This window comes from Colletotrichum costaricense (assembly GCF_030867565.1).
Source record: "Colletotrichum costaricense strain IMI 309622 chromosome Unknown Scaffold_1.1, whole genome shotgun sequence".
NCBI classification, from domain to species: domain Eukaryota; kingdom Fungi; phylum Ascomycota; class Sordariomycetes; order Glomerellales; family Glomerellaceae; genus Colletotrichum; species Colletotrichum costaricense.
Genome location: NW_026848230.1, coordinates 891,554 through 904,803, shown reverse-complemented (window position 1 = coordinate 904,803; position 13,250 = coordinate 891,554). Strand labels below are relative to the sequence as shown.

General features: G+C 53.0%; 4 protein-coding genes across 4 annotated transcripts; 1 reads left to right on the top strand and 3 right to left on the bottom strand.

The window, feature by feature from the left end:
• Positions 1-805: 805 nt before the first annotated feature.
• CCOS01_00341 (uncharacterized protein) lies at positions 806-3,218 on the bottom strand (the record flags this gene model as incomplete). Its single annotated transcript, XM_060448538.1, has 2 exons — positions 806-2,674; positions 2,742-3,218. 2 exons carry the CDS (start codon positions 3,216-3,218, stop codon positions 806-808), a joined length of 2,346 nt encoding a protein of 781 aa, XP_060319976.1.
• A 2,229-nt stretch (positions 3,219-5,447) lies between these two features.
• CCOS01_00340 (uncharacterized protein) lies at positions 5,448-5,864 on the bottom strand (the record flags this gene model as incomplete). The annotated part of the gene is made up of 1 exon (XM_060448537.1): positions 5,448-5,864. One exon carries the CDS (start codon positions 5,862-5,864, stop codon positions 5,448-5,450), a length of 417 nt encoding a protein of 138 aa, XP_060319975.1.
• Positions 5,865-8,539: 2,675 nt separating this feature from the next.
• CCOS01_00339 (phosphotransferase enzyme family protein) lies at positions 8,540-9,580 on the top strand (the record flags this gene model as incomplete). The annotated part of the gene is made up of 1 exon (XM_060448536.1): positions 8,540-9,580. The coding sequence occupies one exon, from the start codon at positions 8,540-8,542 to the stop codon at positions 9,578-9,580; it is 1,041 nt and encodes a 346-aa protein (XP_060319974.1).
• Positions 9,581-12,167: 2,587 nt separating this feature from the next.
• CCOS01_00338 (NADP oxidoreductase coenzyme F420-dependent) lies at positions 12,168-13,156 on the bottom strand (the record flags this gene model as incomplete). The annotated part of the gene is made up of 3 exons (XM_060448535.1): positions 12,168-12,472; positions 12,541-13,053; positions 13,117-13,156. The coding sequence occupies 3 exons, from the start codon at positions 13,154-13,156 to the stop codon at positions 12,168-12,170; spliced, it is 858 nt and encodes a 285-aa protein (XP_060319973.1).
• Between the last annotated feature and the right edge of the window lie 94 nt (positions 13,157-13,250).

The following is a 13,250-nucleotide window of genomic DNA, read 5'->3' as shown; positions in this document are numbered from 1 at the left end:
ATGAAAAGTGAAGGCGGGCTCTGGGGGAGACAGGTAGCTGGAAGCTGGTGTTTTTCCGAGCCGGAATTTGGCCTCACCGAGCGTGGCAGGTGAGGGTGGAAAGGTGGGGCCGTTGCCTTCACTCGCCTTGCGGAGCTCTGGAATGTCTACAATCACAGCAAGCCTCCTTCTTTTTCGATGCCAAGTTCGTTCAGACCCATGCTACTTACAATCGTGACTTATTTAAATACAACAATGGCCTATATCTGTCGCCATGGGTCGAGGGCTATGACAAGATTAAGGCTCGATTTGCAAAGACATTGTTGCTTTCCGAGAGCTCAGAGAGGAAGCGATTCGGTAACTCATGTTTGCCAGAGCAAGACGAGTAACTTTGAAAGCAAGCGCAAGCTCCGAGTAGTGGTTTCTTTCGTATTTTCAGATTACTCAACTCTCTGACTTTGCGCTTTCAATTCCGTAAAACGCAACACTCACCATCACGTAAGTGAAGTAGTTTACAAAGTGGTGCGAATACATTCTAAATCTACGACAGACCACACCGAGAGCATGTTGTACTGCTCTTGTCGTACATGAGATCAGATTAGATCAGAACTCCAGGACTTTTTACTCTCGTCCCTCTAGTTGGTATCCTGTTTTTATTTGACAACATAATAACCGCCTGCACCTTCAATCACTGGCCGGCGTTTAATGAGCCAGAGGGAACAGTATTGCGTTTGCACACGGTACAGACTAATTTGGACAGGTATGACACATTAATTCTTCTCAAAAAGGATACTACAATATCTACATCGAAGACGAAACCACGCCCCTAAGATCTCTCAAAGTCAAATGTCTCGGGCAAGCTCTTCTTACTCCACTGGTGAACCAGCGGGTCTCCAGACCGTCTCTTCTCCCTGAACAGCGCCTCCGTCAGATACTTGTACAACCAAATATTGGCACCGTTGTACGCGATACTGTGGTCGCTATCCGTGAAGCTCAGCCATTTCATCTTGGACACGGGCACCCCGGCACCGACGAGCAGATCAATGAGCGCTGCAGCGTTCTGGTAGTGCACGTTATCGTCGCCCGTGCCGTGGAGGATGGTAAACTCGCCCGCCAGATTCTTGAACCCCTCGGGATTGCGGACGGCCGTCTCGTTGTACCCCTCCTCATTAGCGTCGAGCGTCTTCATGTAGCGCTCCGTGTACAGCGAGTCGTAGAAGCGCCAGTCGCTGACGGGCGCGACGATAAGGCCGGATGAGAAGACGCCCGAGTTGGCTTCGAGAACCTTGGCAGAGAGGTATCCGCCGTACGACCAGCCAAAGATGCCAATCTTTGCGGCGTCGACAAAGGCGTTTTGCGAGGAGAGTTGTTCGGCGGCCCAGATCTGGTCGAGGGGCTCCAGGCGGCCGAGGTGGCCGGCCACGGTGGAGCGGAAGGCGCGGCCTTTGTAGCCTGTGCCGCGGTTGTCTACCGTATAGGTGATGTACTCGAGTTCCGGGTCGGAGGCGATGAAGGCGCGCCAGGTGATGGATTGGTAGCGCTTTGTGACTTCTTGTGCGCCGGGGCCGCCGTAGGGGGTGAAGAGGGCGGGATACTTCTTGGATGGGTCAAAGTTGGCGGGGAGGCGCTGCATCACGTTGAGGGTGTAGCCGTCGGGGTGGGCAAGCTCGAAGTAGGTGATGTTGGGGAGCTTGTATTCTTGGAGGCGAGTGACGAGAGCCTCGTTGCTGGTGATGGTGCGGACCGGTGTGGTTGAGTTGGTGGCGTAGAGTTCCTGGTAGGGGACGTTGGGACCCTGGTAGGACAGGATGTAGTATCCGGCCGAGGACGAGAACGAGGCGCTCCAATATCCCGCGACAGTGTCGTCGACGAGGGCCGTCTTGACGCCGGAAGGGTAGGAGACGGAGTAGAGATGCCTCTCGGTGCTGTGGTGCTCAGTGGACAGGTAGTAGACGAGATGACGCTCAGTGTCGACCTTGAGTACCGAGGTTACTTCCCACTCGCCACTGGTCAGAGCAATAGGGCTGCCGCCATTGACCGAGTAGAGGTAGATGTGGTTCCAACCAGACTCGTCGGACAGGTCCAAGAAGTAGGCGTCGGTGGAGTTTCTCGTAGCGTTCTGCAGGGGACCAATGTACTCAATGCCCTGGTTGTTGTCCAGCCATCCATCGGAACCATCGCGCTCTCGAATGACCTCGGAAGCATAGCCCTCGACATCGACGCGGACGAGCTTCTCCAGGTCCTGGACACGGTTGAAGGCTCGGTAGGCGAAGCTGGCATGATTGGCGGTCAACCACTTGACCTCACCAACAACTAGGTCGTCGGCGGGGAATGCATCAATCTCAACGGGGGTGGCCTCCTCAGTCTCGACATCCAGCAGCGTCAGTGCCACGGTTGGGTTCTTGCTACCGACCTTGGGGTAACGCAGGTCCAACTCGACAGGATACGGGGGTGCAATCTTCTCGCCGCCCATGAAGTAGGGGATGGTGAAGGTCTCAACACCCGTTTCGTTGAAGCTGAGGTAGGCAATGTACTCTCCATCGGGGGAGAACCAGAAGGTGCTTCTGCTGCCAAAGATTTCTTCTTCGTAGACCCAGTCGGGAACACCGTGGAATAGATCCGGTCCGCCGTCGTTGGTGACTTGGGAAATGGTTCCGTTCTTGCTCAGGAAGAGGTTGTTACCGCGAACGAAGGCCTTAGTGGTCAGTGTTAGCTGCATCCGGGGGTAGCTGGATTGTGTGGTGCTGGTCAGGAGTACTCACAATTGCATCTCCCACGGGCGCAAACTCGGCATATTGAATGTCTCCAGCTTGGTCATCCACGAGCGGCTCAACAACGCCAGATTCGACGTCAAGAATGGAGTAGTCGGCAAAGTACGAGTAGCGGTACTGCTTGGTGTAGTTGGTGGCAAAGAGGACCTTTTTCAGATCCGGTCGGATCCAGTACTCGGCGTAATCGGCAGGGATCTTGTCTGCGGGCACAAACGTCTCGTTTGCGCCGGTGACGATATCCTCGATCACGAGTGCATTGTTGGAAAGATAGATGAAGCGGCCATCTTCAACGCCCGAGAGCCAGCTGACGGATCGCGAGCTGGCGCCAAATCGGGGGGAAGCGACCGTCTCGTTCCAAGTGACAATGCGATCGCCGCCTCCGGTGGGCTGGTGCGGTTCGCGTTCAATGGCCGATGCGCCGAAGATGAGGGCCGCAGCGGCAACGACCTTGAGAAATTGGCGGGCCATGATGAGTATCCGGTGTCCCGATTTCTCTGGTATCCAAGAATGGGTATGCAGGGCAAGGCGAGCAACAGAGGCGAGAAAGGTCGCGTAGTAGGAACCTGGAGAGGCAACCGCTACTTTATACCAACTTGCCGTGCGGTGCCATTGAACCAAAGCATGCGTCGATAGCCATGCAGGTGCGCGTCGCAGTGGGCCGTGTTCCACTGCAGTGCAGGCGAGAGATCACCGAGTGACGGTGCAATGGTCCATCGTTGGCGGCATTGTTGGATGCTGTGCTCGGATGCCAAGAGAGCGACATGGATCGCGGTCAAAGTTGTCAAGTTATCAACGAGTCGGGCCCGCTGCTTTCTCCAGATTTCTTGCCGACTGTTGGTCTCGACCGCCATGTTGACTGGCTGCTGTGCTCATAGTGGTCTATTGAACGGAGTTTTCGAACGGGGAGAGCCGGGGGGATCATTATGGACCTGCCAAAGTTGGGTTGACGGCGTGATTAAGTCTGGATATTGACGACATGAAGAAGCGGGGGTCATTGGCGTTTGTAATAGTGGTAATGGCGAGCGTCAGTGTACTATTATGTGTGACTGTCTGCGCGCGCGTGTGTGTGTGTGTGTGGAAGAAAAGAAATTGACGCGATGAAAGCCAAGTGAAGGCCAAGACGAGCTTGCACAGGTGCATTCCTCTTCGGGAAGGTTGCACTTGGACCGGAGAACAAGCGGTGGGCACTGGCGCCGGGGTTCGCTGCGGGGCCACGGCATGCCGCCCGGCCTCTCACGGCTTTTCCCCAAACTTGCCGATTCTGCCCACTCGTTCACTCACCCACTCCTTTTTTTTTCTCCGTCAGACATGAAAGTGCCGGCAATTGGTCTTGGAGGATCGTAGAGGATCGATGGGCAATGCAAGGCACATCTCATCCCATGAATTCGGTGTGAGTGTGACAATGCTACATAAGGTACATCCGGGCTAGGTGCTTCAGATAAACTGAAGAGATCTCACTCCCGCATGCTCTTCTCAAGAAAAAGAAATGCTAAGCAAAGACTATCTTAATACCTCTTGCGGTAACCTCTGCGGTGTTGTCACATCTTATATCCGTACATACATTCTTCAAAAACACCAGCTTCGGCGCCGGACCCCACAATCCCGTCGGCAACTGTGGAATCCTCGGGTTCGGGTATCAACCCGGCTTCGGCGGCTTCGGCGAGCGACACTCCAGGACTGGCTTCTGACTCAACGGCATCTTCGGATTGATTGATAGAGCTCGAGATCCGAACGTGCTATTGGTAATGATAACGCTCATTCATGTACTCCTTCTATTCAAGTGAGATGTATGCAGGCAGTTCATCACATTACTCATAAGCCTCTTCCCCGAGGTTGCTTTTCTAGCATTTTCGAAACAAGCGGATTGCCACCCACCTTCCGATAACTCAACTCTTGTGTTACTATCTAGTATCCATGATGTGAAGCCAGCAACTACCTTACGTGACGTCTAGGTAGACTTTTTGTGCCTAACGTGGCCGGCAGTCACAATCGCAAATACTCAACTCAGGCAATTAATCTGAGTTAAGTACTTGGTTTTATCGTTTGACGAGTGCCCGATGAATGTCAGCTAGAGCGTCGACAATGGAAATCTGTGGAGCAAGAACATGTATTGGTCGTTTGGTTTTACTATCAACTTCATATGGTCGTATAATATATGGTCTTGTTCCAGATTTCTACATCAAGAATGGAACAAGTACCAATCGCCCCATTGATGGTCACATTCATTGAAGAAGCTTACTGACTTGCCTGAGATGAAATCGTTATTGAGGCTTGAGCACTCGTAATTTGGTTGCATGAAAGTGATAGAAATTGCTCTAGTACTATACGAGCAATTGGCTTGGTAGTTTACGGACTCTGAACTCTATCCGTGAATACTACAATGCTACCCAAATGTAGCGAAGCTTGAAGCCAGTCATGTAACCTAGTCATGTATTTCGTGCGAAAAATCTCAGATCGCCTTCCAGCCCAGTTAAGAAGGGGGTGCTGCTTTTGGTTCCCGCTGTCAACCGCAAACGCGGGCCAGCCCGTCACATCCGAGCTTTCCAAGCTTCTGAGACTCTGCCCCAAAAGTTCAGATTAAGGTAAGATTGACGTGCTACCTAGCCCTAGGAATACGAGGGAGCTATCCCTCCCGTACGATTCTTGATACTTTGGCACGCTTTGCCAAGTCGAGTCGTGAGGTGCTTGCTGTCCACATTACTTAGTCTCTATTGATGCGAAGGACCGAGCATCAGGGACAGCCACACGCATTGAAGACTGGAAGCTCGGCGCCGACAGATCTCTGGGACTATGACAGTGCAGTTGGTCAGCATCGGTGCATGCCTGCCAGAGCCTTCTCAGGGGTCCCCAACAAAGTGGTACTTGCCCATCCGCATCAGGTAATTGCTTTATGATGATCTTCAATCGAGTTCTCGGGCCTCTGCCATGATAACAAGACCCCTTTGATACCTCTCCAATCACGAAAGCTTCAGTGTAACGGGGTGTCAATACGTCCATCAGATTTCCTAACTTTGGAACCAGAGGGCCGGCGGAAAAATACCGGAACCAGTGAAGAGAGTCTATAGAAAGGTTGAGGCGAGATGATTGCCCCTTTCTGTGTAGTCCAGCCGCCATATCATTCCACACAGATCCCTTTGACTTGGAGGCAATATCAATTCTGATTTGCTCTGTGGTGATACTGGGACGAGCTGTGTCTTGCCAAGACGCATTGCGGCATTGACTCTTCAGGGATTATGCATCCTTCTTGACCGGGAGAACAGCCAGGTCGAAAGACACTTTGGAGCCTTTGTGAGCAGGCGAATATGATTCCCAGTCCCCAAAGTACCAACACATTAGAGGCCAACATGGCCTGGTTGAGTATTTGAGTGAGCCGGGAATAAGCCCCGCTGGTTGTCAAATTAGTGAGCAGGTCTGATTTTGGCGCCCGCTTTCGCTTTGACCCTGTGACTTCGGAACAATGTTCGAGTATCGCACTAGTGCATTCTCTCCGAGCTGTATTGTCTCTGGCGATTTCTTTTGTGCGACTCGGAACAGAAATCAGACAGAATTACCGGGGCGGCATGGGGGAAAAAGAAGAAATTCTTCGCTCAAGGTCTGGGGTTCAGGGTGACTTTGAAGTTTGAAAGGTGGTTTGAAAGGGGGGCCAGAATGGGATACTACTATACTCGACCACTTACAATAGGGCAGTAGATGGCTAGCCCAACCGTCTTCATCTCGACCGTGACCTTCCGAGAAAGACATACGGCCCGATCTCGGCAGTCACTTTACCAGTGGAAGGGCGCAGTGTAACCCATGTGGTTTGGCTGGCAGCTGGCCGGATCTCTGTGAGACATCATCAACTGCCAAAGCGTAAGCGCCATCCTCCACTTCACGGAAGGCAAGGGGTGTTCTCCCCGGTTGAGCCTGGAGGGAGGGTGCTCCCGCTAGGCTGTCACCTCACAAACATTAGATGGGACGATCGGCGAGGGTTCAAGTTGGTTCGGGGTCAATCTATGGAGTTATCCGGCAGGACACCCCACAGCGATTGGACATCGGCGATCGCCCCGATAACCTCCTTTTTTCTGTGGGAACGGGCTGGGAGCCGACATGGACCATTCTCATCTCACATTTTCCCTCCCCTCCAAAGTCCAACCCCGGCCTCCCCCCATGATCCATCATATCATATCACATCCCCCATCTCACCTGCGATTGTCTCAATGACATGCTCGAAATACGCCTCATCATACCACCGCCGGTAAGCTAAGACAGGCATTGGGGGGACGCCTCCTCAACGTTGTGTGTTCAGCCAGCCCGGAGACACCGTCCGAGCAAACACAAACCCGCATGTTCGTCTATGTACATACATACCTACAAATCAACTGGCAAAATGGGTTTTCACCCCGGTCGAAGCGCTCCCGCGGCACATATCAATAAATCTGAACCCATGTCCGACCCTCAACCCCCCAATGACGTTCAGCCCTCGGCCTCCATCCGGCAAGATCGCCAGTCGACTCACCTCGCTCACCTGAACTCCTCAGTTTGCAAGACCTACTTGGTACGGAGTACAGGCTCACTCACAGCGCGCGCGCGCCCCCTACCTGTAGCGTCCCTATTGTCTCATGCCAGTGTCTTACGTCACGCATCGATGGATGTGACTTAAACAGCATGGCACGCATGGCTAAGCCCCTCCGGGAACCATCCAAAGCGCTTCCGATCTGCCGCCTGCATGGTATTGCCTACGCCTTTACCCATTTTCGACAGCGGGTGTCTGGCCGCTCTGGCGTGCCGGGGGATCCTGGGTAAGGATGGCCACACCCTTCTTTTCCTTCTCTCCCCTTGTCTGTCTTCTTTTCTGCCAACAGGCACACGAGGTATTTCGTGATATCTGATCTCCCGCCAGCCCGCTAGGGCCGTACCCTTCCCGGACGGAGGATTTTCTTACCTGTCAGATATCGAATGTGAGGGATGAAGAAGCACGCACCCTGCCACTTTGCGGGATGCCACCAATCACCACCCGCCTAGTGGCATGCATCCTGCCCGCGCATGGATTCGGTCGACTCTTTCTCGTGGATGATGGCGTTCGTGATATCATCTCACGCCCGCCTCACTTCTTGCCCGGTCAGATGACCAGGATGGGCGAGAGCGAGGTAAGACATCGTTGACGAAGCATCATACATGTAGGTAATGTCCCAAGCTAGACCCTAGGGCTTTGGGTTAGCCGGGGTGACAGAAAGAATAGTGGCAGTGATATCGCTTTTCTTCAGAATATCTCAAAAATTCCTTTCTCTTTCTCAAGTCTCACACAAGGAGTTGGAAAAAGGGGTCTGGAATGGTCCCGGAGCACATTCACCGTGCGCTCCCGTAACGACTTTCAAATGCAATTGATACCCCCAATCGCATCTACCGGGACCCTTTCCCTCATTCACCGAAGTTGCCTCGCTCCCTTGACCATTCTCGACAGGGACTTTGTCAATCAGCGGAAGAAGAAAAGAGAGCCTTGCAAATGCTACCATCAGTTGAGATGGGACTCACAACCGTGGCAGGCTTGAGTTGACACCCAATCAGAGTTGATGATGGGTCAAAGGTATTAACCCTCAAGTCTTCCAGTTTACATGCAGTCCTCCGTCCCAACTCGACCGTTCTATTCAGCTTCGTCTCTTTGGTGAATCACAATACTCATTCACCGTTCTTATTAGAGAACCTATTTTGGAAAATAAAAAAAACGACTTTTTTTTCGACTTCACAGGCCGAACTCTTCTAGGAGTAGGAATCTCAACCTTTTCGATAGACTGTATCTAATATTACTTACAATGGCCGTCGCAAGCGAGATCTCTCCCATCAGGGAACACTACATCAGCCAACTCACACCTTTCGACAAGTTCATTGCAAGCCTCGGCAAAACCGCTCGCCCGACAGACTTCCAGCTTGTGGATTTCGCCGACCTCGAAATTCTCGGGTCCCTCCCCGGCAAGACGGGGGCAAGGATCGTCACGAAGAAAGCCTCCGGCCTTACCCCACAGGGCACCTTCGTCTTCAAGGGGATGGACTTTGACCAGTACAAGCGAGACAGCAAAGACTTTAAGGAACACCAAGAAAAGACCCTTCTCCACGAGATCCGCACCTTGTGCACCCTACCGCCCCACCCGAACATCATGCCCTGCCCCAAGGTCCTCGTCGTCGTGCAGGACGGGGACGAGAAGTACCGCATCTGCGGCTTCCTTCAACCGGTCATGAGCAAAGACTCGGTGGACGAGCAGGTCATGCGCGCCAATAGAGCCAGACACCGTCTCCCACTAGGTCTCAAGGCCAAGTGGTGCTACCAGATGGCCCTCGCGATCCAGCATACCCACCAGGTCGCCGAGAGCTTCCACATGGACCTGAAACCCGGCAACATCCTCGTCGACGACTACAACGACCTCAGACTCATCGACTGGGAGCAGAGCGGGTTCTCCATGTTTACGCATCCACCCGAGGTAACCATCGACCAAGAGGCCGAAGAGTCGTCCGTTTCCACCGGCGCAAACGGTAGGCCGGTGGTCATTTATACCCCCCACACCGGCGCGCCGCGGAGAAATCAGAAGTGGGGATTTCCGGACTGGAACGTCCTTCCGGAGTGGAAGACGACGTGCCCCCGGGCCGCAGAGCTGGCGGAGGTGTTCAGTCTGGGCAGGACGATGTGGATGCTGCTCGAGCAGGTTGAGCAATCCCCCGACCCTACGGTATGGACGGCGATGGCGATGGACGTCCCGAAGGAGTGGCAAGACATGGTCATGCGGTGTGTTGAGAGGGACCCTAACAACCGGCCTGAGTTGAACGAGGTGGTTGAATTTTGGCGCAAGCAATTGTGCTAGGGCTACGAGACTACGAATTTTGCATTTTGGGCATACTTACACAAAGCGGTGTAACATCAGGGACATGGAGTTTCTGGGGCAATCACACGGCGGAGGATACATAGAGGGTACTCCTTCGGAACCCTACTACAGTAGTACTTGTTTTTTAAGCAACACATTCTCCTCATATCCTCAAATTTGACAACTTCTCTAAGCGTAAGAAGTCCATCATGACCATGTCTTCGTCACCATAAGCGCAGAGTGATGGCGAAGTTCGGCATAAAGTTTGAATTTGTGAAAGAGGCGACCCAAGAATAGAGACACTAAGGCAGAGAACCCCTGCTTGCTGCAGAATGTCGCAAGCGACTCTGCTTTTGTCAAAGGCGATTCCTTCAGGTGGAGCAACCCCATTTGCCTCGCCCTAGCCAGCCTCCCGTTTGTGACTGGACAAGGGACACTCGCAGTTCTGTTCCCTTCCAATGAGTTGTTGAGCCTACACATAGAGGAACTTACAGAAAGGATCCGAAAGTTTTGAGAACTTACACTAAGCCAAAGGGGCCGTCTCAGAGTCTTGACTGACCTCCGCACACCACTAGGTACCCCAAGACTGCGGCCCCGATCCAGGCCCAACGCCGATGCCTTGCCAAGTTCTCCCATCCTGTAAAAAGGCGATGATCTTGTCCCGAAATTGTAACTCTGCCATCCCATCCCGCCCTGTGGATCAGCACCCTGCGTTCTAAACGTGTCTCAGGCGCCGGTGGGAGAGGAGGTCCACATTCATGTAACCCACATCGCATCTTATGTATCGGCCGAGAGATGTAAAAAAGCCACTGCCACGGCAAACCGTTCTTCCGGTCTTGAGTTGCAATGAGAGGCGTGTGAGGCTGTCGAATAATATCGGCAACCTTGTATGCATACCTTAAGAGATCCAATGCCGCGCGTTCATACCCTCAACAATCCTCCGCTAGTATGGATGAATCGTGAACGTGGCCGCCAAAAACCCACTCCGCGCCACAAGTGTTGAAGAACTGAATTAAAGTGCAACATGTTGATTACCCAGTGAGCCAAGTATACTTTTGCTGGGACGAAGATTCTTGAAAACTACGTCTTGGCACCGTGAAAGCCTGTCGAATCGCTACATGAACGGATGATCCCGCTCATCATCCTTGACTGCCGGCCAACCGACGGGCAAATTGTAACCCCCCCCCCCCCCCTGATAGACGGCCACCTGCATAGATGAAGCTGATTAGCAACCGGAAGAAAACCTCCATAAGACATACCGTTGGTAATTCAGTATGTGTAGTCCTTATTGCTTTATGAACTTTTCGTGCCGCGACCGCCTTGTATGTGGTTTTCCTCTGCGACAGATCGTGAGGCGGACGGTGGGAATGTGGACGTCTCTAGCGCAAAGCCACCATAAAGTAGGTAGATACCGGTGCGGCAAAACGTTAGGATCTCAAGACCCGTACCTGAGTCTCGGTATCGATTGAGCTGCGCCCGTAGAAAGAGGGATCGACACCATGCGATTCAACGAGGATGGTGCAGTCCTTAGCATCATAAGCATTTCATTAGCTAGCTTGCTTAGCAACGGTAACATCGCAACTTTCGCAACCACGTTAACTTTACGCTGCGAGCGATCGACACATTGATTCTGGGTGTACACAGGATGGTGCAATATTGACCTAATCTGAGTTCGTGGAATCTTTGGGAGAGAAAGAGTATTCAACCTTACAAACGAGAAAAGGGCTCTTGAAAGCAAAGTCTTGAAATAAGAGACATCAAAACCCATATGGACTCATTGCGAGATGGTCACGGGATTTGGCGGTGGTGGCTCCATGTCGCCACGAAAATGTAAGGGCACGACGAACGGCTTCTTCTGTCACACCCTAGACAGCCTTGACAGCTAAGGGGCACGTTAATGTATCAGGCGACTGAGACAGCAAAGTCAATTTTGGGATACGAAATGCAACTAAGCTACACCCTGACCAATTGTCTTCAATTTGGACGGTCTTGGGGTTGGAATGTGACACGAGCTAGACCACACGGGGATGGATTATCTATGCCGTATAGGGATTTAGGAGATATGGCCAGGTGGTTCGCGATATGACAACTGAGCTGAAGGCTCTGAGATCTGTTGGCACCTTTGGGTAGGGCAGATAAGCTGCCCAGTTACAGTGCCACCATTTGAAATTTGAATGTTCCGACTAGGGATCTCTGGGTCTTTTGGTGTTGTAGCCGATTGTGATTCATCTTCAAAGGAGGTGGCACGCTGAGTGAAGAATAGGACTGATGTTGCTCCCCCCCGCGACTAGACCTGTCGAGTCCTTACGGTGAACATCAGGCTAAAGTGCGAGGAAGGGAAACGTAGCAATTGGGCAACGGCACAACCAAATAACTCACTTGCAGAATCCATGAATCATCGGATTCGTTGGATTGGGTGTTAAGCGAGCTTTGGTCGTCATCTTTACATCTATTCATGTATCTACCTTGCCAGACCCAACCCTCCCATTTTGAGGTCTAAACCCGTACCTAGCGTTATTTTTGTTGCCCTCAATATAGCGTCCCAAAGATCTGGAAAAAGTGCAGTTTTTCTTGCGGACCAACTGCCTTATTGGTTGCCCAGAGTCTTTCCGAGCTCCTCACCGCGATCCGCTGCAGCCTTGACAGCCTTGTTGACGATCTCCTGGAAGCCGGATGCCTCGAAGCTCTGAAGAGCAGCATGTGTGGTACCGTTGGGGCTGGTGACATTCTTGCGAAGCTGACTGGGCTCCTCGGGGGACTCGACGAGCATCTTGCCGGCACCGAGACAGGTCTGGGTGGCCAAGCGCTTCGCCTGCTCGGGGGAGAGGCCAAGGCCAACGGCGCTGGAAATGAGATGCTCGACCATGGCGAAGAAGTATGCAGGGCCAGATCCTATGGGATTTTGTTGGATTTGTCCTCTTTCGTTGACGACTGATGCATTGTGTCCGGGCATGACTCACCTGACAAGCCTGTGACAACGTCAATTAGCTCCTCCTTGTCAACCCACTCCGTCGCCTTACTGACGCTCGCCATGAGAGACTCGGTCAACTTCTTCTCGTCTTCGGTCACGTCGCTGCCCGCGAACAGACCAGATGCGCCCTCGCCCACCAGAGCAGGGGTGTTGGGCATGACACGCACGACGTGCGGGGACCGGCCGTCGTCGAGCGCCAGCCACTTCTGCAGGGCCTCGAGGGTGATACCAGCGGCGATTGAGACGACTACAGGAACCTTCTGCTGGCCCGAGACGGCCTTGCCGAGCTCGCTGCAGACGCCCTTTGCAACCTGGGGCTTCACGGCCAGGATGGCAATGTCGGCGCCGACAAAGGCCTCAGCGTTGGATGTCGTGGTCTTGACGCCGAGGGCGGCCATCTTTTCACGGTTCACATCCCAGGGCTCCGAGACGGTGACGTTTTGCTTGTCGATGCCCTTTGCGACCAGGCCTCCGATGATCGCTGCGGCCATGTTGCCGCCGCCTGTGAATACCCCGCGTCAGCCCCGCCATCGTGGGTGGTCGTTTGGTGTTGCATGGGACGTACCGATGAAGGCGATCTTGCTGGACTCCAAAGCAGGTGCCATGTTTGATGTTGTCTGGTTTCAATTGAGTTAATTGACGTTAGGGTATTCCGCAATACGACGAGATGAGCTACAGAGATATGTGTAGTGAATTTGA